The sequence below is a fragment of the Marmota monax genome, unplaced genomic scaffold (genome assembly GCF_021218885.2).
Source record: "Marmota monax isolate L192 unplaced genomic scaffold, Marmota_monax_Labrador192_F-V1.1 WCK01_AAM20220418_F8-fsc00051, whole genome shotgun sequence".
In the NCBI taxonomy this organism is placed as follows: domain Eukaryota; kingdom Metazoa; phylum Chordata; class Mammalia; order Rodentia; family Sciuridae; genus Marmota; species Marmota monax.
The window spans coordinates 5448126-5475963 of NW_026695202.1; the positions used below are offsets into that span (position 1 = coordinate 5448126).

Sequence of the window (27838 nt, forward strand, 5' to 3'; positions counted from 1 at the left end):
CCCCTCTCCTGGCTTTCTTCCTCCCCCCATGGAGCAAAGACGAGCTGAAAGAGGTTTGGGACCTAAAGTGGGGGATAGATAAAGGAAATAAAAACAATCTCCAAGTATTGATTTGAAAAGGGACCATGAAGTCCAAAAGGCAGGGGCCGAAAATGACCCTCGGGTAGACTCTTTGTCAATCGCTGTGGGGTGCACACCCCAGTTGTATGGTCACCTGCCAAACCTATCACCCTCGCGTTCTGGTACCAGAGCCGGAAGCACGAGGGGCCGGGACAGCAGCAGGGCGGCAGCTTTTGCGTTTTTATGCTCCCACGGATCCCCCAATTCCTAGGCCGCCGCTCCCCACTTCCTGTAGCCTTGGTCAGGGCCGGGGGCGTGTCTGAGGGGCGGGGCCCGTGGTAAGGAGGATTTTTTAAAGGGCGAAGTAATTAGCATCCTCCAACATCATTGGCTCCTCGCCTTTCCTGCTTTGCATATGCCCGCCCAGCTGGCTGCCCGGGGTTTGCTGAGGTTCAGCAGGGTTTGCAGCGGCCTTGGCAGCCGCCGTGCTTCAGTGCGGGGCGGGCGGGCACCGAGAGAGCTGCGGCCGCGAGCTGGGAGCCAGCTGCCAGCGGAGCTGCTGCGGCGGCACCTGGGGCAGCCTCCATCCTACCGACATTGTAGACGCCGCCCGGCAGCTTCTGCACCCATTCAGGCCCAGGAAGGACCGGGCCAGACACTTTTTATTTTGGATGAAAGGGGCGAGTTCCGGAGGGAGCTTCCCTCCTGGTCTGGCTCGCTTTTCAGTGCGCCCCAGCTCTGGCCCAGGCTCTGGAAGATGACTCCAGGGTCTGCCCTGTGCATTTCAGCTCCGGGAGGCAGCCGAAAGTAGTAACACTTGGTGCTGGTAACACCTGGTGGAAAAGTGAGCCGAGGCGGCGCGGAGCCCCCTTGCCCCGCGAACCCGGGCGCCCGCTGCTCCTTCCACTCGGCTCCCCGTCGGCCGCAGCATGAAGTGGCGCAGCGATGGCCAGGAGAGGTAAGAAGCCCGTGGTAAGAACGCTGGAGGATCTGACGCTGGACTCGGGTTATGGTGGCGCGGCGGACTCGGTGCGCTCCTCCAACTTGTCTCTGTGCTGTTCCGACTCGCACCCGGCGTCCCCGTATGGCGGGAGCTGCTGGCCGCCTCTAACTGACTCCATGCACAGCCGGCACAACAGCTTTGACACCGTCAACACTGCCCTGGTGGAAGACTCCGAGGGGCTGGACTGCGCCGGCCAGCACTGTTCGCGGCTGCTGCCGGACCTCGACGAGGTCCCCTGGACCCTGCAGGAGCTGGAGGTGCTGCTGCTGCGCTCGCGGGATCCCCGGGCAGGCCCAGTGGCACCCGGCAGCCTGCCCAAGGACGCGCTGGCGAAGCTATCGATGCTGGTGAGCCGGGCGCTGGTGCGCATCGCCAAAGAGGCGCAGCGCCTGAGCCTGCGCTTCGCCAAGTGCACCAAGTACGAGATTCAGAGCGCCATGGAGATCGTGCTGTCTTGGGGCCTGGCGGCGCACTGCACAGCAGCGGCGCTGGCCGCACTGTCCCTTTACAACATGAGCAGTGCTGGCGGGGACCGCCTGGGCCGCGGCAAGTCGGCGCGTTGCGGCCTCACCTTCTCTGTGGGCCGTGTGTATCGCTGGATGGTGGACAGCCGCGTGGCCCTGCGCATCCACGAGCACGCCGCCATCTACCTGACTGCCTGCATGGAGAGCCTCTTCCGGGACATCTACGCGCGGGTAGTGGCCTCCGGGCTCCCCCGGAGCTGCAGCGGCCCCGGCTCGGCCTCCAGCTCCGGCCCAGGCCCGAGCTCAGGCCCCGGTGCTGCCCCCGCGGCGGATAAGGAGCGGGAGGCGCCCGGAGGGGGAGCGGCGAGCGGCGGCGCCTGCAGCGCAGCCAGCAGCGCCAGCGGGGGCAGTAGCTGTTGCGCCCCGCCAGCTGCGGCCGCCACCGCAGTCCCGCCGGCCGCCGCTGCAGCCAACCATCACCTTCACCACCACACTCTCCACGAGGCGCCCAAGTTCACCTTGGAGACCCTGGAGCACACGGTCAACAACGACTCCGAGATCTGGGGGCTTCTGCAGCCCTACCAGCACCTCATCTGCGGGAAGAACGCCAGCGGTAAGTGGTGGCGCGGGTGCCTCTCCCTTCCACCAACTCTGCTAACTCTCGGCGCAAGTTTGCCTCGCGTCCCCCTCCCGCGTTTTTTCGGCCACCAGCCACTGCCCCAAGCTTTTGAGGGGACGGCGGCGCAGGAGGCGGCCAGAAACGCGCGCGTTCTTCACCGTGTTGGAGATCGCGTACTTGAAGCAGCCCAGGTTCTGGAGCGCCGGGTTCCGCCCCCCACCCCAGGGGCGGGGCAGCGGCTGTCTGCTGTGAGCGAAACCCGACACCATTTTTCAAAAAGCGGGTTTGAGATCTTTTGCACCTGGTGCATATCTTCTACCAGAACCCTGTTTGGCTCTTTAAGATGCCCCATTCCCGTGCCCACAGGTTTGACTCTTTAGGACTCGGGAGGAGGCGCGTTCCTCTCTCCCCACCCATTCTCTATTTGGCCCAAGACCTGGCCCTTCCCAAGGGGGAAGGAGGGTCGGGCGGCGGTAAAGGCAGAAGGGTTAAGAGCTGGCTTGGCCTAGAAACAGTGGGGGAGATGTGTATGTGTGGTGGGAGGGTGAGCGAGGACGGATCTGTTCAAGTTTTTCCCGGGCAGTTTTTTTGGGGACCAGAGCACACAGCTGGTGATGGCGGGGGATGCTGAGCGGTGGACAAAGCCCTCAATTCCGACCTCCCAGCTCTAGCCGTCTAGGTTCCCTCCGGCAGGGATTTGCAGCTGTCACCACTTGGCTGAAAGGAGGGCCACACCACGAGGGACCCAAGCAGGATGGTGGTGGGGCGGGGTTCGGGAGGGGGTTATCAGCTCAGGGCGTCGTTTCCGCGGGTCCTTCTTCGCACCGCCCTGTATTGGAGGCCGGAGCTGCTGGGTCTGAACCCGCAGTTCTGGTGGCGGAGGGGGTGGGACCCAGGCCCTTGTTTTTGAGAGCTCGCGCTGGCGGGCCTGCCTGTCTGAGAAAGCCGGGGCTAGACACTTCAAAGCTTCAATTTTCCACAGGAAATGGTAGAAGCGTAACTGGAGACTCGAAAAGCGAAATAAAACTTTGTTACATATTCGGCGGTTTGGCCGGAGGTTGCGTGGTTGGAGCAGAAATGCAGTCTCTCTGGGCAGATTTCATTCATGTTGCTGCCTGTCTGTTTCCCGGGGGCTGAAGGAGAGATGCAGTGGGCGCGGCTAGGCCTCTGGGGGGGGGGCAAGTGTGCACATGCGAGTGTGTGCTTGTGGTAGATGTGTGCCCCTTGTGTAAGTACTCTGGGAGTGTGCGCAGGAGCCAGCAGGCATGCAGGGCGCAGGGCTCCAGCTGAAACCTTTTGGAAACGACCCTGCAGCTCCGGATTCCTTCACCTGGGTTTGATCATAGGTGGGGGAAGGGGGAAAGGACCAAAGCGATTGAGGTGTGGGTCTATGTGTTGGGGGCGAAGGACCCGCTTTGATCCTCTTTTGTATCTCTTTGCTAGAGCCCCACCCCCTCTGCTGCCTGCAGAAGGAGGGCACAACCCCAAAAAAGATGTCTGCTAGGAGGACACACACACACCCCATCCGGACTGAGAATGGAAACATTGGGGAGAAAGCATTAGGCTTTGTATGGGCTTCTTCAGCATGGGGCGGGGGGGGGGGGGGTTCACCAGCAAAACCCAGGAGCTTTGGACTGGATTGTTCTTTGTTTGGAAGCCCAACTCCACCAAAAAGCTCAGAGGGGCTTGATGTTCTCCCCATGGGTGCTCCCAGTGTCCGGTCAATCATCCTTTAACCCTGGGCCATCTCTCTTTCTCCCCCTCTATGCTCCTTCTTAGACTGGAACCTCTCCTTTTTCCTCCCACCAGATTTCCTTTGTGGGAGATCAGCATTCCCCTCAGGAGGCTCCAGTCTGCAAATCTGGGCCCTGGGCTTCATCTGTGTCTGCTGTTCTCTTGAAGTGGTGCCTTCTGGCAGGCACTTTTACTTCTCCGGGCTTCTGCCTTCTCATCTGCAAAATAGGAGCTAGGTATATGGTACACCCCACCCCACCCCAGGTCTTCTTGTACCTCTGTTAGTAGCCCCTATGTTTTTCAAATACGTTTACTTTTATGATCCTTAACATCTTTTAAAGACAGTGTTTGTGTTTATTCTTTTTTGGAGTAAGTATAATTTAAGGAAAGAGAAGACCACAGAGTTGGTTTTGGGCAGGGTGAGTGTGTGGTGGTTGGGACTTGCTGCCATCAGGCGTTTCCTACACCACAGAGCTTAACTCCTGGGTCTCAGGGACCTTCAGCCTTCTCGAGCATGAGATATACTGTAATTTCATTGTGATCTCTTCATCTCCTTTCTTGGGGCTTGTTTAAAGTGGCAGGACATGTATGCAGAAGAGTTAAGGAATGAGTGATTAATGTCTTAGGTATCTGCGACAAACGTTCAATATCAAACCTATTAAACTCTTGCTGCAAACCTTAAGGAGGACACACCTTTTATAATAGATTTACCCCCTTTAACTCAGTAGCATCATTTATTTATTCCTTTATGAGTTCATTTGTTCATCAATATTTATTGAGCGGTTTCTAAATGCTAGGGGATAAGCAAGCACTGGGTAAGAGGTGATAACAGCTGACATGGGTCCATCTTCACTCCTCATATTGACTATTTGATCCTCAATGCTCCATTCGAAAAAGTTCTTCTCTTATCCCCCTTAACAAAGGAAGAAACAGGGAACTAAATATCTTGTTTGTCTGAATGCAGAAGGCCTGGCCTCAGGGTCCACCCTCTTAATCACTGTCTGTATGACTTTAGTGACAGATGAGTCCCCTGCCCTCAGGCCATCCTTCGTTCCCTTCATTATCTACACAGTTGAACAGAGACCCTTCACAACCTGACTTCTTTTTGTCTCCATTTTTATACTTTGTCTCTACCAAACGGAACTGGGCAGTACTGAATTTTACTTTTTTTTTTGGGGGGGGGTACTGGGGACTTAACTCAGGGGCACTTAACCACTGAGCTGCATCCCCAGCTCTTTTTTTTTTCTTTTTAATTTTAGAGACAGGGTCTTGCTGAGTTGTTTAATGCCTTTCTAAATTGCTGAGGCTGGCTTTGAGCTTGCGATCCTCCTGTCTCAGCCTCCCAAACCGCTGGGATTACAGGCGTGTAATAGGGTGCTGGCTGTACATGTTTTTATAACCTCAATCAAGCCTAAGGGAGGGCCTGGTACACAGTTGGAGCTTATTAGATGCCTGTTGAGTTGAGTGAGCTATAACACAATGGTGTCCTAAAAGGAGCTGTTGTGTTGTGAGTTTCTTGAATCACCTGTGCAAGTCTTTCTAGCGTGGTTCCCTCTTTTTATTGCCAATCTCTCCACCTGTCTGTCCTTCTAATTTGCTAAACTGCCAAGCGTGAGGAATCACAAAACTGGTCACCTGGGACTCACCTCTGCAAGCAAGATAGTTGGCCTTGAGGAATCCCATGCGTGGGCGTGTAGATCCTGCACTCTGCGGTGATGTGAACAGCCCTCAGAGCTGGGGTTCTCTTTGGTTGGTTTTCAGCTGTTTGAGGAGTTGGGGCAACAGCTGAAAGGTCCCAGGGAGGAGTGGTGTTTCGTGGGGGCTTGAAAATTTGAATTTCCCAAATTCATTTTGTTAAAGCTAAATAAGGAGTGGGCAGCCTTTGTACATGTTAGTTACTGTATTGAAACTCCAGGGCTGGCCCCTTTCCATCATCCTTGAAGATGTGGTTTCATCATGATTTTCCCGGTAGCCCTCCCTTCTCTCACTCATTCTTCTTCCATCTTACCCTGTGCAGAGCTGGGCACTTGGGCCATGCCCCTGCACTGTTAGTTGAATGAATATAACCAGCCCACTCAGGGTTTGGCTTTTAAAACTTGCTCCTCAACATCTGTAAAGATGCTATAAAGACCCCCCTGGACTTGAATTTTAAAGGTGCCATTTTCTCAGTGTTCTTAGTTATGTTACCTAACCTCTCTGAGCCCAATTTTCCTGTGCTGTAACGAAGGTAATAATGATGAAGATTAAATGAGATTGTGTGTTCTAAAGGATGCCAGTCTAGTGCCTGACACATGGGTAGGAGCTGAAATGATGTGATAATCGGACATGGAAGTACAATCTCTCTCGAGTCCAGATCTACTTACCACCTTATGCTCATTGCGATGGAATCAGCAGGTCACAAAGTTTTACTGGGATTTCCCTTTTGGATATTCCCAACCATAGTCAGTGTGCCTACCTAAGCGACTGACCCCATGGGTATGATAATCTCATGACCAAGGCTACAAAAAGATCGTTCTGGTCAAAAGGAAATTAGCTTATTTTATTTGCTGGCTTTTAAAAAATTTATTTAAAAGATGTCTTTAGAGAAGGGGCACCAGGGGACTGTGTGGAGTGACAGAAATGTCCCTTACATTGATAGTTCACATCATGAACTTGAAATTTATGCATTTCTTGATATTTCAAGATAGACTTCATTTTTTTAAAAAACAGACAAAAAAAGCCATAGGTATTCTCAAATGAAAATTTTATTTTAAATGCAGGAAGAGCTTGAAGAGAAGAGAGAAGGTCTCTGTACTTAGAAAGAATTAGTCTCAAATTTCAGCTCTGCTAGTTTCTAGCCAGTGACTTAATTTTGCTGAATTTGGTTTTCTCATCTGTGCAGTGAGGATTGATTACATTTAGTTTTAAGACACACACAAAAAGAAGGAAACCCAAACCTGCCACGTGGGGCCATCGCAAGATGAGATCAGACGGGGTGTGTGAAGGCTTCAGCCGGGCACAGCACCCTTGATGATGATGGCTTCCTTCAAAAGCAGATCATTCGGGCTGGTGATAACAATACTTTGGGGATTTTGAATAGTCTTTCATTTCAGGGCTCCCCAATCTCTTTATAAACATTAATTACCCAAGCCCTCGCCTTGCCCGCACTGGCTTGGTGGGGAGGTCAGTGCTCAGCTCTTCTGCTTGCCTGCGGCCCTGTGGACCCTGACTCTGCATAACTGCTTGCTCAGCAGTTTTTCTGCTGCCCAACTGGTCACCCTGTTCCATGGCGGAGAGTGGCTTTGCTGGACAAAAATGTCCTACAAGGACCTCGGCCCCTCAGAGGAACAGGGAAAGCCATCTCACGTGCCCGCCTGTAGCAGTTATCTTTGTTCACAGAGCACGTTTTTAATTAACTGGCTTGATGTGAATGAAAACTTGGAATTTAGGTCAGTAGAGGGTTATTTGGTTTTCTGGGTAGACTTGTCGGTTCAAGGCTGGGTCACTGGAAAGTTGGGTGTTTCCTGAAACAAAACCACGAGGGATCAACCTGGAGACCCGAGGTCAAGCTGGGGTGCTGGTGGCCTCTAATTCTGAGTCTGTTATTATCCGTGACCTTGAGCGAGATGACAATTCATCTATAAAATGGGTCTGATTATCATCTACTGTGAGGTAAATATAAAACACTGACTCTGGAGTCAGACACACCCGTAAGCTGCAGTTTCCCCGTCTGTAAAATGGGTACGTAATAGTCATAGTTACACCTCTGTAGCTTATTACGTGCCGGGCTCTGGTTTACGAGTTCTCCCTATATAATTGCTACATTTACATCAGCTATTATAAAAGACGGTTCATACATCTCAGTAGTTTAACACAATGGAAGGTCATTTCTTAACTCACTTAAACTGATGGGTGGGAAGAGGCAGAAGGGTCATTTAGGTGCCAGGGCTGATTGATGGGGGGTTGTGCTGTGTTTATCTTCAATCTGAGGCCTTCAGTGCCTCCCTTGGACATTCATCCAGCCAATAGATGCAGGAGGATGAGAATGCAGGGGATCTTAAGAAAGGTGCTACAGGCTGAGCCTGGAAGAGACCTGGGTTGCTGTGCCCAGGTGTCACGGCCAGATGTGTCATTGGTCCTCTGGCTACTGACTGTCTGAACCCAGTGCCGCCTCCTTACCCTTTTTCCTAAGGGAGGAATCCATATTTTATCTGGTCACTTCTCCCAACTTAAAGTTCAGCATCTTTGGGTGATGCTCAGTCCCATCCATGGGCCCGAGTGGCTCATGTGGCTCCTCATGGCCTAGGGACCTGAAGCCAAGGGTGGACCATTGTCTCCACCCCGCCTCAGCACACCATGTCAGGACAGGGTGCGGTAACCACAGCACAACTCCCATTTGGAAATGGGAAGCGTAGAAGACACGCAGCAGGCCTGGTCCTTCGTAGTAATGAAATCATGCCAAATGCCACCGAGGGGTTGTACCTGGCAGTAGGTAGGTTCCTAGATTAGGTGCTTGTTCTGCTCTCTGAGAAGAGATTACTGGCTCATTATTCTCTACACTTCAACTCTGTCCAGGGAAAGATTTTCTCTGTCCATCATTCTTTTTGACCATACCTGAAGTGGGTCATGGGAGGGGGCTGTAGATCTTTCAGAATTTGAACTTTTATGTGCTCGTGGGTTATAATAATGCTATAACAGGAAAAGACTTCAAGTCCAGGCTTATGGACTTTGCCAATGCAATTCCTTCAACAATTTAGTGGGCTTTTCATCTATGCTGCTGTATTAGTCAGCTCTGTGTCCCTATCACTAAATATCGGAGCAGCTAAGTTGATCAGCTATTCTTCTTCCCAACCATTTTCTCTAGATCTTGTGGATCATTAGGCCTGAGTTCTACCTTCCAAGTTGTCAAACATGACAATTAAACCAAACAGTTTCCACTGCATGACATAGGTCTCCAGTTTTCCAGCCTCTAAGTCAATGTCACATCTCTAGAGCACACACTTTTGGCACTGATTTCTGTATCAGTTAGGGTAATGCTATCTTGTGCATCAGATAAGGCCTCATGATTTTGTGGCAGAACACAATAGAAATTGTTTCCTCCTTCCTTTAAAGTACAGGTGATGTAGGGTGTTACTCTGTCCATGGAAGTCGATGTCAGTTCTGTCATCTGAGCATGACTCTGAGAAACTTCTCTGATTGGGGATGACAGAGAGTATGGCAGACTGAGGTTTCTTTTTCTTAATCTTTATTTTTCTTTGTTTATTTTTCCGTGGTGTAGGGATTGAACCCAGGGCCTCACTCGTGCGAGGCAAGCGCTCTACCACTGAGCTACAACCCCAGCCTGGAGGATTGAGTTTTTATGAGACAGTCCTGAATATGGGTGTATCAGATCCTTCCACATCCCACCTGCCAGAACCCCCCACCACCACCACCACAGCCTTGACTAGAATGCAAGGGGGCTGGGAATTATGGTCTTGGCCGGGTAGCCAGCGACCCTGACCACAGTTCTGCACTACTGAGGGACGTTCATTTTAAACCAGCAGCTAGCCAACTCAGCGACGTCACCAAGCAGGTCCTGTGACTGACCCCGTTTTACAGATTAGGAAGTGGAGGAACAGAAAGTTGCAAGAATTTGCCCGAGTTCACAGTGGCTTTCAAGTGGCTGGGCCGGACTCGAGTCGGACAGCCTGGCTCTGGACTGTCTCACAGAATGTTTGTGAGGCTCGGAATGATACAAGGGATGGGAAGCGTGTACCCCAGTATCTCATTCGTGGCGTGCACTTGGTAACGGTTATCTATCATCTTTGTTATCCCTGATGGTCCTGTGCTGGAAATGGCGTGGATTAGCAGTGACCGGGTGTGAAGCGCTCAGACATGGGTAAACCTGATTCTGCACGAGTCTGTGCTCCAGGAAGATTGCATTCTGTGCCTGTCTGTCTCTTCCGCCACCTCCTGCATCTTATCTTTTGGGGAACCGCCAGTTGCTGAGCTGGGTGCTAGGAAGCCTTCCACACTTATTACCTCATTTCATCTCCACCCTGTTCTTAGGAAGTGGGTGTTTCTAGTCCCCCCTCTTCCTGGGGAGGAACCTGAGGCTCATCAAAGTTCAGGCACCGGTTTGAGATGCCACCAGTACTAAAGGGTAGGGATGGGATTTGGGGTCCAGAGTCTGTGCTCTGAGCTGCTCAGTGGTGAAGTACAACGTAGGACCCCGTGAGAGGAGCCCAGAGCAGCCCAGAGTGGCCGAGGGGCCTGGCTCTGTGGGGTGCTGGTGGTTAGGGTGATGACTGTCCTTGTGTGGATGTGGTCCCAGGATTTGCTTTACCCCCACTCCTCCAGCTTCCCTCTCCCGGGCTGCCCCGTGGTCACTGCCCAGCTATTCATCAGATCACCGTGTAGGCTGCTCAGCCGAGGCCCCAGGCAGTGGCTGGCTGGGCGGGCTCAGGGGCAGCTCTGTCCATACCCTGCCCCGCTGGGCAGGCTCGGTGCCCTTGGAAGCACTGGTCAAAGCAGGAAGGAAACTGTGGCATCATGGAGATTTTATTCTGGTTCTTCTGTGGTGGAGACTGAACTTGGTCTTCCCAGAGAGTCGCAGAGCTGCAGGTAGGTGGACCAAGTTCAAATTCTGACTCCACCACCTCCGAGCCAGGTGACCTTGGACGAGTCAGTTCATCTTTCCTGAGTTCAATTTCCTCATCTCTTTAGTGAGAATAATGGCAGTGTTCCCTTGTGGGTTGTTGGGAGGACTGGATGAGTTAATTCATGTGAAAGTCCTTAGAATAGCATTGGACACTCATGAATGCTCAATACCTGTTAGCAGATACCATTATTAATTCCGTAGCAGGACTAGCCTCCTTACTTAAAGAAGTGCTCCCTGAACCCTGCCTTACTGACTGAGTGGCTTCTGATAGTCCATAAAAAACTAGACTTCTGGGATTTGACCACTTAGCTGTGTGATATTGGGCAAATTACCCAACCTCTCTGTGACTCAGTCTTCTCTTGGCCAAATAAGAATAATAATGAAATATAATTCATAGGGCTGTTAGAAAGTGCCTGACAGAAATTGCTTAATAAATGTTAGCCATCACTGGGTTTTACTACATCTACTATGACTATTTCTCTGGGCACTGTGTTAGATGTTAAGTAACATGGTCCCTGCCCTCACGGAGCTTGGAGGCCTGCAATGGATTTAGTTTATTCATCAGAGAGTCATACAAATGCAAATTTATAACTCTGACAGTTGCTACAAAGGAGAGAAGAACTGGGCTGTGAGTCTCCACTGAGGCTCACAGGGTTGGGAGCCAGGTTTGGGAGCAAAGGGAGATTTCATTAAGGAAATGAAGTGTGGGTGAGGCTGCAGCATGGCCAGTTTGGTGGAAGAGGTAGGAAGAGTGCTCTGTGAATGTAAAGAGCAGGTGCAAAAGGCCTGTGGCAGAGGGGAGCACTTTAGGAAGGAGGATCAGCCAGGGTGGCTGGGATAGGGGAGGGGAGCAAAGGAAGCCAGGCAGAGGTTAAGCCAAGCATCTGCCTGGTATGAGGGCACCGAAGAGTCTTTGAGAGCTTTTCAGGAGGGAGAGGCTGTGATCAGATTTGTGTTCTAGAAAGCTCAGCTCATGTTGGCTGCAGTACAAAAGGCATCCTGGAAAGAAAAGGTGAGTGTGGGAGGACCTGTTGGGGGTTGTTATCACCCCATCTTAAGAGTCTGAGGCTGCAAGACATTGAGTCACTCGCCCAGAGTTGCTAAACCAATAAGGGGCAAAGTAGGGCTTGGATCTGAGTCCGAGGACTTCAAATTCTATTTTTCTCTCACCTCATCCCAAGGGAGCAGTTGATTCAAGTCTCCCATTTTACCGATGGGGAAACTGAGGCCCTGCTGAGCCACTCCCTTGCCCGAGGTCATGTGACACAGCCGGAACCGGGTCCCCAGGTTTCTGGAGTCCCTGTCCACCTCCCTTCCTCTGTGACGCACGGTCTCTGCCAAATCAGATCACTCTTGGGAGACAGAGTGGGACAGAGCCGTGGCGCTGGGGATGGATTCATGATCCTGCTCTGCATCTCACAGTAAAATACACGCCCGCGTGGAAGCCTGCCGCGGTCCCCCTTAGATTGTGGCTGAGCCAATGAAAGCCATTACCGTGAAGATCAGGTGTGCTAAATGCAGAATCAAATTAACAGTCCCCCGGCGCATTCACGTCTGAGCGCCAGTCGGGGAGGCAGCTGAGAAGGGGTGATTGAAATCGTACAAAATCGGCGCCTGCCCTGGGGGCGGAGGTGGCCTGGATCAAGGGATCTCCTTTTGGTGGCCTGTGTCCTGGGCTCTTCCTGATCCCAGCTCAGGGTACCACCCAAGGGGTCGAGATGGGCCCCAGAAGCACGTGAACACGAATTACCTCTTTCTCTGGGTGCCTCTGAGAGTTTCAAGTAGTGGGGAGCAGGACTGGCCTTTCCCTCCCTGACCTCCCGGCTGGCTCCACCCTCTTAAGTCTTTACTTTGCTGTCTGAGGGGCTGGCCCCGGGGTCCCCCTCCCTCCAGAGCTGAACCCACGTGCCCCCTGGAGCTTGCAGGGAGGAATTCATTCACAGATGCACGGGACTGCACCTGTGGTAGTTGGAGGCCCCTTGTCAACCTCCTCTCCTGGTCATGGTGGTAACACAGGCCACGGGGACGCCTGTGAGGGTCAAGTGACAAGGGTGTGACAGGCAGGGAGAGGAGCGCCTCCCCCATCTCCTTCCCCCTTCCACTCTTCTGCGGCCCCCAGTTTGGGGCCTGGTGACATCTCTTCATGCCTCTTATTCAGTTGGCTGGGGAGAGGCCAGAGGCTCTGCACTGTAGGGCCGGTGTGGGGGGGGGGGGCAGGTGCGAGGCCCTTCCCCTCCCTGCACCCACTTCTCCCACCCAGGTCTGCCGCAGCGGGTGTGGCTCTGTGTCAAGGCTTCTTTCTCTCCCAGCATGAGAGCCATGGGTTAAGGACACACACCAAGGACAAGCTGGCACTGTCATGGCCTCTGAGAGCCCCGTCATGTGGGACTGCACAGGGCAGGCCGTCCTGAGCCCTCTGTGAGCCCCAAGGCCTCCTGAGCTCAGGACCCATGCTGCGTGACCTGGCGTCCCCGAGCTTTCTGGACCTCCATGCCCTCCTGCTGGAGTGGGGACTGACGGAGGTCCCAGGTCCAGGTTGCAAGAGCCCAGAAGCAGTGCTTTGGGAATCCATGAAGCCCAGCACGTAGCCGTGGGGAGAGCTACCAGCCAGGGACCGTTTGCCATCCCCGGCACTGTGCTGAAGTCGGCGAGCCTCGGCCACTCTGCGAGAGAGGCGTTCTTACCTCGGCTTTCCCAGAGAAGGATACCGAGGGCCAGAGAGGTGCAGACCCTTGCTCCAAGTCCTGTAGTCGGCAGGGTGCAGAGCAGGGATCCAGCCCCTGCATCTTGGCTCCATTCCCAGCTGCCAGGAGGAGCGAACGAGGGATGAGAGACAGAAGGCTGAGGAGGTAACTGCGGCAGGGAGCTGTCAGGCAGCTGGTCCTAGACTGGGAGGACAATGGCAGCAGGCCCAGGGGTCTCGCCCAGGCCATCACACCTCAAAGCCTGAGCACTAAGGGCAGGAGTGGAAAAGATGGCGAGTCTCCCCGTTACGTGTAGTCTTGCTGCCCCTGAGGTTCCTAGCAGCCTGTGCGAGAGGAGCCATCCCGAGTGGCCATGCAGTTCTTAACAGGGGACGGCCGCCTGTCACTCGGCCACAGGGAAGTTTCTTAGTGGGAAGCTAGAGAGAGTTACGAAGTTGCATGTGGTGACCTCCCCAGCGCTTCCTGGCCCCGCTCTGCTGCCTGCGCCCCTTCTCGTCCCTCATGGTGCGCCCAGCGTGGTGAGACATGTGCAAACAGAGGGCCAGGGCAGGAGCAGCACTTCGCCTCCCATGCTCTGCAGGAGCGTCTTGAGGTCAGAAGCTGGTTCAAAAGCTCGGTTGGTATCAAAAGGTCTGTGGAAACCAGGTGTGCATTTGTGCGCTTCTCTGGGACAAAATGAGCGAGCTGCGTACCTTACCTGAAAACCTCGTCTCCAGCGCACTGGGGTGTGAGTCTGGAGAGGCAGGAGAGAGAGAGCTCTGAGGGTCTGGGCTTCACTGGGAGGCACTGTCGTGGCCAGAGATGGCAGCCCTTGAGGGTTTAAGGACAGAAGAGAGCACAGAGCTCTGTCTAGAACAGCTGTGTGATCTCAGGCAAAGGGCTTTACATTTCTGGACTTGTTTTCTCATCTGAAAATGGAAATGATAAGCATACCTGCTTCCCACCTGTTTCCCAGGATTGTTTTGAGGCTCAGAGGAATCCTCAGATGTAAAAGTGTCCCATCCACTGTAATCATTCATTCAATCGTTTACCTGTCAAATACTTATCGAGGACCTACTATGTACTCGGTGTGGTTCTAGATGCTTAGCCTCCATAGACAAAAATTGTCACCTTCACAAAACTCACACTCTGGGTGGGAGAGAATGGCAAGAGGTAACTATACAGGTAATAAAGGACACATGGGATGGAGTAAATGATCCGACGTATTAGAAGGTGATACTTGCTATAGAACAAAGTAGACTCCAGAAAAGCAAGGGGTGGGCTGGGAGAGCAGTGTGGGGGGGCTCTTGCGAGCAGTGCAGGTGGGCTGAGAGGAGGTGGCTTCTGTAGAATCAATAAGACAGTGTCTGAGCACGGTGTGGGGGAACGGGTCGACTCAAGGACGACTCAAGGGCGTTTGGCCTGAACAACTGGAAGGGTGAGGTTGCCTCGGATGAGACATGGAGATGCAGGAGGATCAGGAGCCCAGGACATGCTCATTCAAGGGGCCCTTGTCACATTTAGGAGGAGACGTTCACTCAGCAGTTGGAGAGTCATGGCTGGTGTTCGTGAGCAGGGATGGTTTGGAGATTGGGGACGGGCAACAGAGAGCTTGTGCATGGTTTTCAAGCCAGGAGCTGGGGCAGGGTCCCCAAGGCACTGAGTGTGGAAGACACAAGGGGACCAAGTCCGGCAGGAGAGGGGCCAGCTCTGGAGGCCGAGCCACAGCAGTCGGGGAGAAACCCAGGTGTCCTGAAGATCAATGGAGAGAAGTGGTCAGCCACGGCGGGTGCGCATGCGTGGTCCCTGTGTCCACAGCTGTGGGAGCACGTCGGTCTGCAGCCTCGCAGACCACTCAAAGGGCCCACGAGGAAGGAGCAGTATCCATGTCCTAGTGGGAGCCTGGGGAGATTAGGCCCATCAACCTGATCAGATCAGCTCTCCCCGGCCCTTGGGCGGTGAAGGGCCTTGGAGACCTCTGTGGGGGGAGTGAGGCGGCTCCCCACCCCCACCCCACAGGTCCTTCCAGATGGGACGCCCCGGGAGGCTCAGGTGGCTGTGCTTGGGCTTTGGCCCCTGAGACAAGCCAGGAAAGCATGTTGCATGGAGAAGCTGAACCAGGCGGGGCTGAGGAGGGAGAGGAAGGTGAGGGCCAGGCTGGGGACCCCGGGAGGGCTCCAGGACCCGGAAGGGACCGAAGAGAGAAGAAAGCCAGCGAGGACCATCAAGGTCGGAAATAAAGCGCATGGTGGATTCAGGGCCCAGCGACACGGCGCTTCAAAGCTGAAGGTGACCCTCTGCTCCGTGCCCCGGGGTGAGGTCCCTTCTGATTCTTCCTGATGCCAAGCTCTTTTTGTTCCCCTTCACGGCTGCACCCTCACTTCCCAGGTGGCATTTCTGATTCCAGGGAGCAGAGGTGGAACTCATCAAAGTCATCTCTGAACCAAAAATAGCCCCGTCCAGCCAGACACTTCCCAACCTTCCGTGCCCAAGTGCTCGCCTGTCATTTGTCACGGCTGCCATCGTCACCCGTGGCTCTCCAAGGTCTGGGTTTTAGAACCGCCTCGCCTCTGTACCTGAGGAAGGTTGGTGTTCCTGTGCCCTCAGTAGTTTTGTGGCTGAGCCAATTGCACATAAACAGAAGGGACCCGTCCAGAATTCCTAAACCCCAAAGTAGGCAAAGGGTGGCTTTGGGATGCAGTGACTCACGGGGCGTAAGTCATTCGTCACTGACGTGTCTAATCCAGTTGATCGTAAGGGGAGGGATCAGGGCCGGCAGTTACAGTCAAGGGTCTGGGTCAGATGGCCAGGGTTCGAGTCCCAGCGTCACGCTCTGGAGCTGTGCCACCTTGGGAATGATCTCTGAGCCCCAGTTTCCTCACTCACAAAAGTGCCCGCCTCGCAGGAAATGGCAGGAGGTTAATAAGCATTTGGCGTGGGTCAGTGCAAGCTCCGTCCACTCCCAAGTGTGCTGGGCATTGGGGGTGCTGTTCCCAGTCATGCAAAACCCCCATCATGCGCTCATCGGACTCTGTCGAATAGTCCAGGGAGTTTCCATCACTGGGCAGCATCCGGCACATAGTAGGCACTTAAGCATATCTGTTCAATGAACACGCTCCGTACATTTTGTCTTCGTCACTGCTGTCCCTCCGGTACTTCGGCGGGTGCTCAGTAAGTACTCCTGGTGGGCGGAGTGAACCGTGGCCTGGGTGGCGCTTCACTGTCAGGCCTGGCTGACAGTGTCAGCTGGCTCCAGAATTCTGGCACAGCCCTGCTGTCTTCAGTCTGGGCGTGGGATGGGTTTTGCGTCTGAGAGCCAGGGATACAGAGACTTGCGTGGGGTGGCACAGCGGCTTGCAGGGGAGCGAGGGTGGTGGGCAGCAGAAAGTCCTGAGTTAGAGGAAGAAAGACCTCACTTCCCAGCTGAGCCTGGGTCTCAGCCCCCTCGTTCCCAGGTTCCGGTCCGTGGTGTCAAGAAAGGAATGAGGCTTTGTGGCTCTTTCCTTAGATATGATTAGCATCAGTGTCCGGCCCCTGAAGTCAACCGGGTGCCAGCCTCTGCTGACCACGGTCCCAATAGTATCTCATTTAATCCCACCTGAAGAAAGAGAGGCTCAAGGGCTCAGGCAAGGCCATGCAGCTGGGACACAGGAGCTGGGGCCCAACCCTGGTCACCTGACTGGTCATCACCAGGCCCTGATGCTAACCCTGTGGGTACCTTGTAGCCAGGGAGTGATGCTCCCATGATGCCAGGCGCGGCACTAAGGTACCCGGGCAGTTCCATGGCAGGGGGCGGGGCCAGCTCCCATCAGGAGAGCTGTCAGTCAATCTAATCAGACAGGCCCTCCTCTAGCCCTGCCTCAGGACTCCTTACGATGGAATGGGAGACTCTCACTCTCCCCAGCGCGCCTCTCTTCCTTTATTGGGAAACATTTAGTGCCGACGAAGTGTGCCAGGCACTGGCATAACAAGAAAGGCACGTTCCACGGCCAGTATCTAAACTGGTTTTGCCATGGCGAGGACGAGAGCGTTTTTTCTAGAACAGGGTGGCACTCATTGATTCCAATACTCTCCCTCTGGGCTGGTTCATCCTGATGTTCTTATTGACTCACTGGCTTCACCTCTTCTTCCTCCTTTCCCTGGGACCAAGTGTAGCGGCTGGTTGAGGGGAACAGAAAGGAGCAGCCCCTGGAGGGCAGGAGGAGGGGGGCCGCCATGTTCATCAGACCACACAGCTTGTGCTTTTGAAGCCACGGTACCTTATTATTACCAAATCCGTGTCCCGCCAAGTGTCTCTACCAACATTCACACCAGCCATGGGATGGGCTTTAATGTCCTAGGCCACGGGAGAGGGGGACAGGGGGGAGGGTCTTCCCTGCTGAGCGGCAGCCTGAGCAGCCGTTGGGTTCCAAGTCCAGGGCTCACTCTGAGCTTCCTGGTAGCACTCTTGGCAGCTCGTCGGGGCCCAGAGAACCTGGTTGACGACACCCAGGTGGTAGAGTATGCAGGGGCCCCGTCTGAAGGCTGGTCAGGACGTGGAGGTTGGCCACTGGACAAACAGAGTTACTTTGTCCTCCCCAGCAACCTCTGTGGCCCCAATGGAATCTGGGGTCTGACCAGCTGCACCCTCCTTCTTCATCTGGGGCTCCCCAGAAGCTCCCCAGGGCATTTTTGGATGTGGCCTCAGATGCTGCTGCTTGAGGTCAGGAAGTCCGTGGAGCATTTACTCAGAAAGTAGAGGGGGGCTGTGGGGAGGTCACCGCTGGATCAGCAGAGCTTCTGTGGGGCTCTGTAGACCACAGAGGGCCCTCAGCCACCTTCCCACTGGCCTACAGCGAATGGGCTGCCATCCAGGGATACCTGAGTCTTCCCCATAGTGGGTCTTTCTTGAGGAACCACATCCCGCCCTGATCAAGCTCTTCCTGAAGGCAAACACAAGTGCAGACCTCATGAAGCCAGGGGTGCCTCTGCTCAGCCGCAAAGTCCATTCTGCTCCCACACAAAAGGTCATTCATGTTGCACTGGGTACTGGAAAGGGGGTGTTTGAGTCAGCTTTTTCGTGGCTGAGAAGAACAACATAGAGAAGGGAAAATGTGTTTGGCTTATGGTTTCAGAGGTCTCAGTCCATAGAGGGCCGACTCCATTGCTTTGGGACCGAGATGAGGCAGAACATCATGGTGGAAAGAGGCAGAGTAGGAAAGCCGCTCAGGACATGGCAACTGGGAAGCAGAGAGTGTTTGGCTCACCAAGGACAAAACATAGACCCCAAAGGCACACCCTCAGTGACCTGCTCCTCCGGCCACACCGCACCTCCCCAGTTAATCTATTCTAGTGGATTAATCCACTTCTTAGGCTACACCTCAGAACCCAATCATTTCCCCTCTGAATGTTCTTGCATTGTCTCACACATGAGCTTTTGGGGGACACCCCACATCTGAACCCTAACAGCTGGGGTCTGCCCAGTGGGAGATGTGCCACTAGGCAGGATTCCTACCCTCTTTTTTTACACTGTGGGAGGTTTTCCACTGAAAAGACTCTCCTAACGAACATCCTCATGGAGTCGGTCCCAGGGCCTCTGTTACGGGTCTGAATCACGCATCACGTTTTCCTTAAACTGCATTGAGTTTCCCGCGAGAGGTGAGATGGGAGGTGACTGTCGCAGGTTGAATTCCAAGGAAGTTCTCATGTGGATGAGGTCATGGGAAGTCTTGGTTAGTGCCATAGGACCCGGGAGGCAGGCAGCCCGTGTGTGTGTGTGTGTGTGTGTGTGTGTGTGTTTTATCTCTATCTGACCATCAGAATGATCAGAAATGCGACATTTGCCTTAGTTTCTGAATTAGGGTGAGTTTGGGGAGCTTAGGTTTGCAGACCCTTCCTCAACTCTGTCCTCCATACCTATGGAGCGTCCATCCCGCATCCTGCACGAACACACAGTCATATCTGTGGCTAAAAAGATTTTGTTATGGTTTTGCTTTGGGGATCATTTTTCTCTGTGTATGTGTCATCCTTATTTGGTGGGGTGGGGACAGCTCTGCTGATTTCTCTGTCATTGTGATGTATCCACAGGAATTCTCGTAAAATGAGAGAAATCTGGCCAGACTGATTTTTTTTCCCCCATACATAATGAAATGGTCACGAATGTGAAGAAGTTCACGACGCTGACCTCGCATTAAGGGTTTTAGCTGTTTAATTATGGTTATCGATTTATGGCTTTGCAGTTTCCTTTTCATATTTTGGAGCTGATAATTTTCACTTTGAAGCCTTCAGCTATTTTCTTGGGTCCAAGGATGGCTAAGAGCCGAGTTGTCTCATGGAATAAAATGGTCCTGGGCTTATGACATAAAGAAACATTGGCCTCAGAAACGTCCCTCCGAGAATTTTAATCCTGACCAAGGCTCCCCGCCCCCGCTCACACACACACACACACACACACACACACATTGTCCTATGCAGTTGTCATGATAAATAGATTCTAGTGTAAAATTTAGATAAAACCTAATGGTAAGCTCCCCTCCCTGGGGCTGGCGCTCTGGGAGGTCTGTGGACCACAGGAGGTGCTGGGGGTCTCCTGGAGATGGAGAGGGACCCCTGCCTGCAGCCTTACCTTTACCATTCACTTGTCCTTTACCTGCCACCGCGGGAGGCACGGATACAGCCCCCAGAGTCCAGGATGGGGCCAAACTTTCCCAGGAAAAAGAAACCCAATCCCAATCACCCCTGGGAGACTCGCCAGAGACCTCCCGGGACGGAGCCCCTTCTAGCTGAGTCCCCTTGCCATCCACACGTGCCCACGTATGTTTTCAAGAGAATCGTCACCTGTTTATGGAAGTCAGGAATTGGCTGACGAGAAGCAGAAAGGCCAGGCTGGGTCTGTCCTCGTCCAGGCTGGCGCTGGAGGGACACAGATGACACAGTTCAGTGGGTGTCCTTGGGAGGCTCACACCGTGGTCAGCTGTGGTGAGGCCACAGAGGCTGGGCCATGGGAAGGCAGGGCACAGACTCCACACCTGCCCCTCCAGGTCTCTCGGGACTCAGCAGAGCAGCCGAGGATGCTCCGTCACCCCCCACCTAGGCCCAGGCACCTGCAGCTACTGGTCTATACCAGGCCACAGGTGAGGCCCCGGACTGGGCCGCGGTGGCTGTCTCTCACCGCCCGTTTGCCTCCATCCGCGGTCACCCAGAGCTCCTTGGGGCAGGTTTTGTGCCCGGAGCTGGGGTCCAGCAGTGACTGATCACACCCTCCCCCACCTCGTGAGGCTGTCGGGGAAATGTGGGCCTTGACCAAGTAAGTCCCATAGGGACAGGATGGAGAAGAAAGGGAGTGTGGCCTTCTGTGAGCCTCAGTCTCTTCATCTGTGAAGCGAGGGTAGGGCTCAGGTTGTCTGTGCTTTCCGCACTCGGTGGTGGTCCCTTTTGGGAGTACTCGGTGTTTCTGGGAACCTCATTCTATGAAACCCAAGAAACAGAGTTGTTTGCTCTGCTGGTATCCCCTTTGTGTGCTCTGAACCCCATCGCCCAGTGGAACCCAGTTTGAAACCCAGTGGGTTAGATTATCCATGAAGAGCCTTCCAGGCGACCCTGCCGTCCTGGAGTTCTGTGACTTCCTGATGATACTAGAGGTCCCTTCCATTGCAAGCCATCACGATCCGGGGTCTAGAGTCTCCAACTTGGGTGGGGTCCAACATCTTTTTTTTTGGTACCTGGGATCAAATCCAGGGGTGATCAACCACTGAGCCACATCCCCAGCCTTAAAAAGGGCTTAATTTACAGACAGAGTCTTGCTGATTTACTTAGGAGCCTCACTAAGTTGCTGAGGCTGGCTTTGAACTCGTGATCCTCCTGCCTCAGCCTCCTGAGTCCCTGGGATTACAGGTGGGCACCTCCTGTGCCAATGTGCCCAGCGGCGTCCTTCTTTGCCTCTGGATGCCAGATTCGCACTCCTCACTTTTCTTGGGAGCGGGAGGGGTGTGAAGGCTGAAGCTTCCATCCCAAGGCTGCCTGGGGGCGTGCGGAGGGCGCGGGAGGGAGGAGGAGAGGCGAGAGCAGTGCGTGGCGCCCTGTCCTCCCTCTGGCTCTCCTGAGAAGCTCCGGCTGGAAGGACTTGGCTGGTTCTGCTGCCCTTGTTAGCTCGTCACCCCCGCGCAGAGTGGCCCCGGAGCCCACGGACCTGCTCAGCCTTGTAGCTGGGCCTTCTCCTCGTCCTACCCCCTGATGCCCCCCCCAGTCCTGCCCCAGGGGACCCTCCTCTGCAGGACTCCCCTTCCTCCGACACGCTCATTCCTGACCCGAACTGCTCGAGTGGTTCTCCTGCCAGAGGCTCCCCCCATCAGCCTCCTGCTCCAAGCCCAGCCGATGTCCCTTCTCGGGGTCTCCTCCGCAGCTGAAGATGGCCTGAGGTGGTGGACGTGCCCTACCGGCCAGTCGTGACACTTGATTTTAATGCTTCAGCCAATCTGATGCCAGGGGGTATCGGGCGGTCAGCGTCAGAGACCAAATTAACAGTGGGAGGGGGCTGGTTTTCTCTGTTATCACAGCCAAGGCTGAGAGGCCACGGCCTGGCTCCCGTCTTTCTGCCCTGCCCTCCTTATAGCATATGGTTTCTAGCCTCAAGGTATCCTCACGGTCCCACTATGGCTGCTACAGCTCCAGTCATCACTTATGTATTTTAAGGAGGACAAAGAATGATGAAAGATGGGGAAAAGAGTGCCTGTGGGTAGAGTCAGCCCTTCTTTGAATATGATTTATCCCCTCCAAGACTCATGTTGAAATTTAATTACTATTGTGGTGGTTTGGGGAGGAGGTGCCTGTAAGAGGTGATTAGTAACCACAAGAGTGGGCTGCGGTGCCTGCTGGCCCTTCTGCTTTAATCACCGTGTTCTGCAGCAGCACGAGGCTGCTAGGCACAGGTGCCTTATCTCGGACTTCCAGCCTCGAGAGCCATCAGCTAAATAAACTTCTTTCTTTTATAAATTACCTAGTCTCATGTATTCTGTCACAGTAACAGAAAACGAACTAAGACGGTGTGGAGAGATGAGTGCGAAGTCTGTAAGTGATCAGGGGCCAGCCCAGGGTGGGAAAGACGGGCAAAGTCAAGTGCGCTGGAGGCCCGAGATCCTTTCTACCTGTGTAGACGCTGGGATGCTCCTGAAAAATGTTCTCTCCGAGGCCCCTTTACCAAGCTCTCTGGCTCTAGAGCTCTCTGTGAAGGTAGATTTTACAGGAGCTGTCTGCAAAGAGAATTGGAGGGAGATTTGATTTTGTCCTTGTCCCCAGTCACCATGCCAGCAGGCTTAGACCAGTTAGTTGGGACCCACCTCTGTAACTGGGACTGGACTCACTGCGGGCTCTGTATTCCTCAACGGAAACCCAAGGACCTGGGGGGACTGACGAATCAATCCCCCCCCCCCAGCAGCTGCATCCTCTTCTCCAGTTGGAGCTGGCTTTGGGCAAGTGTTGGGGGGTTGGCCTTGGAGAAGGGTCGGGGTGAGCTGTGAGCCCAGAGGGAAAACCAAGGGTGGGCTAGGCAGAGAGGAGGCCCCCCACCCCCGGGCTCTGCTTTCTGTTCAACTGGAAGAACTTCTCTGATTCACTGTTTCCTACTTTCTAAGCATTTGACAAGACAGGAGCTCTGTCTCCAAAGCAGTCCCCTGAGGTGTGAGCCGTTGACGACCCTGTTGCACCCATGTGGGTCGGACCCAGAGAAACTGGGTGGATTTTCTGGTCCCTTCCTTGATAAGCAGGGAATCGGGGAACCCTGCCCCTTGGGGCTGCTGGAGGGGTGGGCCAGGGGTTCCGCCGAGGCTGACCTAGGTGGTGGCTCTGAGGTCCCTTTGGGTTCTGACCTCAGGGAAGATGGGGGGTCTGGACTTGGGCAAGGGCTCCACTGAAGGCCCTTGTGGAAGCACCCCCCTATTGAGGGAAGTTAGGGGGCCCAGGAAATGCTTCTGACACACACCAAAGAGGCTGGCTTTGAACTTGCGATCCTCCTGCCTCAGCCTCCTGAGTCGCTGGGATCACCGCCAGATCTCCCAGTTACAAGAGCTAACAGGAAGCCCTTCACGTTGCAGCTGCTCTTAATTTTTAGCCAATAAAAAAGTCTGCTTTTTCCTCCACCTCTGAGTGCTTGGCATAAATAGCCGAGGCCACAGGGTCCCATCTCTGTTCTGGTCCTGGAGGGCATGAGGAGATACGCCCGGGCTTCCTCGTGCCAGGGGCAGAAATGGGGTCTTTTTATGCGATGTTTTTACAGTGACTGTCTTCCCCGGCCATATTCTTAAAACTTACTAGGTGTAACTGTAGTTTTTATTTCGTCCCTCAAACAGCCTGTCATTTAGAGCATTCTAGAAGGTTCTGTAAATCTCCCTGTAAATGCTACCCATCCTTTCTTCACATGAGCCGGGGAGTAGCTGCAGCTGATGGCGGAGGACATTAGGGCGTTATTTACCGAGGCCGCCCTCCTGCCTTGGGGGACAGTGAATTCAGTGCCGGCCGGTTCCACTCAGGGGGATTTCACAGAGCCACTGGGAGCCCGCCCTGTCCTGGGCTGGGCAATATGAAGTTCAGTAAGGGTTTCTGCCTGCGAGGGTGTCAGAGGTGACAATTCCTGTGTCATGCATAGTAGTGGCTTCCAACAGCCGTTTTATTTTGACCTTGATGGTGTGCATCGGGGACCCAGGTGGGCTCCGCCAGGTGGCCACCCACCCCCACTGTGGTGCCCGCGGAGGCAGCTGCGGCTGGAGGGCTGGCTCCCACCGTGGTACCTTCATGCTGTTGACCCCTCTGCACATGGCTGGGGCTCCTCACAGCGTCACAGTCTCAGGTAGCGGTTCTGGCTTCCAAGAGGCAGGAATCGGAACCCTCCAGGTCAGCTAAAGGCCAGGTCCTGAGCTGGCACTGTGTCCCCTTCATTGTGGGCCAAAGCCATAGTGAGAGTCTCCCACCTCGGGGGAGAGGCACGGTCACCCTGCCAAGATGCATGTGCCAGGGGACAACCTGTTGCCCCTTTGAAAAATACAGCGGGCTCCAGAGGACGCCAAGACGTGCCATTTAGTAAGTTTTCACTCAGGGCAATGCCCCAGACAAGGGAGGTGGCAACAGATGGGAAAGGGGTGCAGAGATGGGGTCCCCGCCACCCTAGTGGGGCGGGGTGGGGAGGGGTCACAGAGGCTTTGGGAGAAAGAGGCCGCTGAGTGGGTGTTGAGAGATGTTCTGCGTGTTTACATGTCCTCTGGGGGGCTCCTCCATCTACACGTGCATTCCCATGTGCAGACACAGACATAGACACACATGCGCACCCCTCCATCGCCATATCTGTATTTCTAACAGACTCCATTCAGCACGTATGTCCTGAGCACCTACTGTATGCCAGACAGTATCCAGGTGCCCAGGTGACAGCGGCCAAGAAATCAAGAGCTCTCAGAAGAGACCTGCTCATGGCCTGTTCCCAGCAGTAAACAGACTTTTAAACTTGTGGTGCGACCCCCCCATCCAGCGCCCTCGCCTGCTCCTAGCAGCGAAGGAAGCCTGCCCTGTCCAGGCTCTCTCCTGCTGTTCCTGGCAGGAGGAGATTTGTTTCCACCTCGGGAGAACCTGGCCCCACCACATCCTCCTCCTCCAGCCGCTGGCCCCCTTCCAACAAGAATGTGGGGCAGCGTCAACTCAGTGAGCAATTTCTCTAATACGGAAGTGTGCCCGGTTCCGAAGAGGGACGGTGACTCAGAGCCAAGGTATGGGACAGGCTCCGGCCTACTCACCCTCGTTCATCCAGCCTTACACAGGTGTCGGGCACGCAGCTGCAAAGGTGGAGGTTCAGCCTCAGCCCTTGTGCAGTCTCCGCAGCTGGTGTGACCTCCTTGAGCTTTTGTCTCCTTTTCTATAAAATGGGTACAACGCCTATTGTAAGGTTTAGATGAGAAAAAGCCCTGACTCTAGGATTGCCAGTTTTACCACACAAAAGACAGGATACCAATCCAATTTGAATGTCAGATAAAGAATGAATGATTTTTTTTTTTGGTGTAAATATGCCCCAAACATCGTATGTTCATCTGACATCCGATTCTAATTGTTTATCCTGTATTTTAACTGGCAACCCTGATCCTCAGCAGGGGTGAATTTTTACAATGTCTGTGGCTGGGGATGTAGCTCAGTGGTAGGGCACTTGCCTGGTGAACATTGTCCCCCACCCAAGCCTGACATTGAGAGCACGTTCTATCAGTACCGTAGCCATGAAGAGCGTGCCTTGGGGGGGACCTGACTCATGGCACAGGTGCACATGGAGCATGTGACAGCACAGACATCCGTCTCTGTTTGGGCTTTTAAGAAAAATTCAGACTCACCCTTGAAGATTCCTGGCAGCTTGTTTTCTGGGAAGACAAACTCTGTTTTCTTCTCTCTCAAAGCCAGGCGTGACCTTTGTTGGCCAGGAGACAGACAATCTATTAATTCCGTTCCTTTTCTACAGGACACTTAAAAACACAGTGGGAGCTAGTTTAGGGTGGAGGCCAGGCTCTACTCCTTTGTGGGACGTGTATTCCTCAGATGAAATGATCATGATTCACTCTTTGGTTTCCCTGGAGGCCTAGAGGCAAATTTGCCCTGTGCCACAGGATTGGAGTCTCTGGCTCAAAACTAAAATTTACCCAGTGCCTCTCTCTGGGTAAAGCTGAAATACTGGGAGAACCAGTTGGGAATACTTTTCCAAGGGCGGTATCTGCCAGACACATTCTTGCCCTCCCTTGCAGATGGATGCCTTCCATTGAACACGGCCTAATCGGCAGAACTGGAGGGCCCTCCTCCTTTTTCCTGGGCGTCAGGTTATTTTAAATGCAGAGGGTTTGGTTGTTTCTAAATCCCTGAAAGCCCACAGATCACTGTGGCGTCCTCTCATTTGCTTCTCGGGACCCCTAGAAACCAGGCACCCTGCAAGGGGGTGGCCTGGGGCTGTGGGGTGGGCACCGGGGTCTGGGGAGGCAGGAGGGTGCACCGCGGGCTGTTAAGGCCCTGGCGCACTGTGATGGGCTGTGACTGTTAATCGGTAGTGAGTGCCAGGCCCCTGTGCCAAGGGCTTTTCGTCTGGCACGACTTGGGTCTTCATCCTGCCTAATGCATTAGGAGCCTGGGTGCCCATTTCACAGGGTGTCGGTTACTTATGGAGGCTTCATGGCTAAGGAGAAGCCCCGGGGTTTCTGATAGCAAAGCCCTTCGGCTTTCCCACGGCATCCACTGAGTTTTTCCATTTGACTCCTTCTTTCTTTCTTTCGGGATTGAACCCAGGGGCACTCGACCACTGAGCCCCGTCCCCAGCCCTATTTTGTATTTTATTTAGAGACAGGGTCTCACGGAGTTGCTTAGCGCCTCGCTGGTGCTGAGGCTGGCTTTGAACTCACGATCCTCCTGCCTCAGCCTCCAGAGTCGCTGGGATGACAGGCGTGCGCCACTGCACCCGGCCTCATCTGTGTCCTGAAAACGTGTCCCCGTTTGTGATGGGCGTTTCTGCTCTCTCTGCCCACTGTGGGGGGAGAGGATATTGGCCTGGTGTACTGTGCCATCAGCATCTGGTGGTATGTGGCCCGAGGAACGTCACGGAGCCTCCCCTAGGAGTCAGTGTCCTCCTCAGCAAAACCCTGGGTCAGGCCGAGATCCAGATGTGGATTTGCACGTCCTACCCATGGGCAGTGGCTCTGTTCCTCCAGAGCTGATTCAAATGTGCAATGGGGCCGCGGTGCCCCTGCAGAACTTGGTGGCCTGGGGAGGGACAGCTGTAGGAGCTGGCTGTCCCCGTGCAGGTGCAGTGGGCTGTTGGCAGGGAGGTGCGGGGTGCTGGGAGGAAGAGCTTCTGCAGGGGGGGTGTCCACAGGGAACCGAGAGCTGGGCCGACATCAGGATGGAGGAGGAGGGTGAGGGGAAGGGGGCGTTCAGAGAGGGGAGAGGGTGCAGAGGGAACAGGAGCTGCATTACGCAGAACCCCGGGGCCCCTCAGAGGACGTGGGTGTCCTGAGGACAGTGGGAAGGCACGGAGGAGCCAGGTGCCCCGGGGTGTCCCCAGGTCCTGCACCACCTAACATAGGTAGGGGCTCCACGCAGCAAGCCACGGCTCCTCAAGGGGGCTTCAGGGCCTGCGCTGTCCTTGAAAGTGGCCGAGTGGCACCATCATGATCAGATTTGCGGTGTTGAGCCTTTTCGGTGGCTTCAGGGTGCATTGGATGAGGGAAGGGGGTGGGGTGGGGGTGGGGGCCTGGAGAGGCAGTAGGCATGGAAACCAGAGGATGGACTCCACAGCAGGGTGTCGGGCCTAGTGAACACCTGCTCCTCCTTACTCCCGAGTCAGGGAGGTGAGGAATTCTTTCAAGAGCAGAAACACTAAATGGAGAGGAACGCGGCGGAGAGGGTGGCTCTTGGGCCCCAGGCTACCGAAGGAGCCAGCCGTGGGTCTGGTCGCTGTGCAGCCACCCGGGCTCAGACATCGATCTCGCTGTGGGAGGCCCGTTCGGTGATGGCCATGAGCCGAGCCGCCAACCCTGGGCCAGGCCAGGAGGTTGGGCCCTTGGCTCGTGGTCAGCTCGTGGTCAGCATATCTGAGGGGCATCTCCCACCTCTCTTCCTTAGACAGTTGGGGGTCCTGCGAAGTGCTGGCTCGGAGCCCAGAGGGCAGGGAGA

At 54.4% G+C, this 27838-nt stretch overlaps 1 protein-coding gene across 2 annotated transcripts in view; it reads left to right on the top strand.

Annotated features, from left to right (window-relative positions):
- The first annotated feature begins 511 nt into the window (after positions 1 to 511).
- Abtb3 (ankyrin repeat and BTB domain containing 3) overlaps positions 512 to 27838 on the top strand; it is a 260855-nt gene continuing 233528 nt past the window's right edge. The window contains exon 1 of one of the 2 annotated variants that reach the window (XM_046429657.2): positions 512 to 2140. In XM_046429657.2, coding sequence (XP_046285613.1) covers positions 1006 to 2140 — 1135 coding nt within the window. In that variant the 5' untranslated portion in view covers positions 512 to 1005. The remainder of the gene's footprint in view (positions 2141 to 27838) is intronic. The other variant, XM_046429656.2, reaches the window with a different exon arrangement.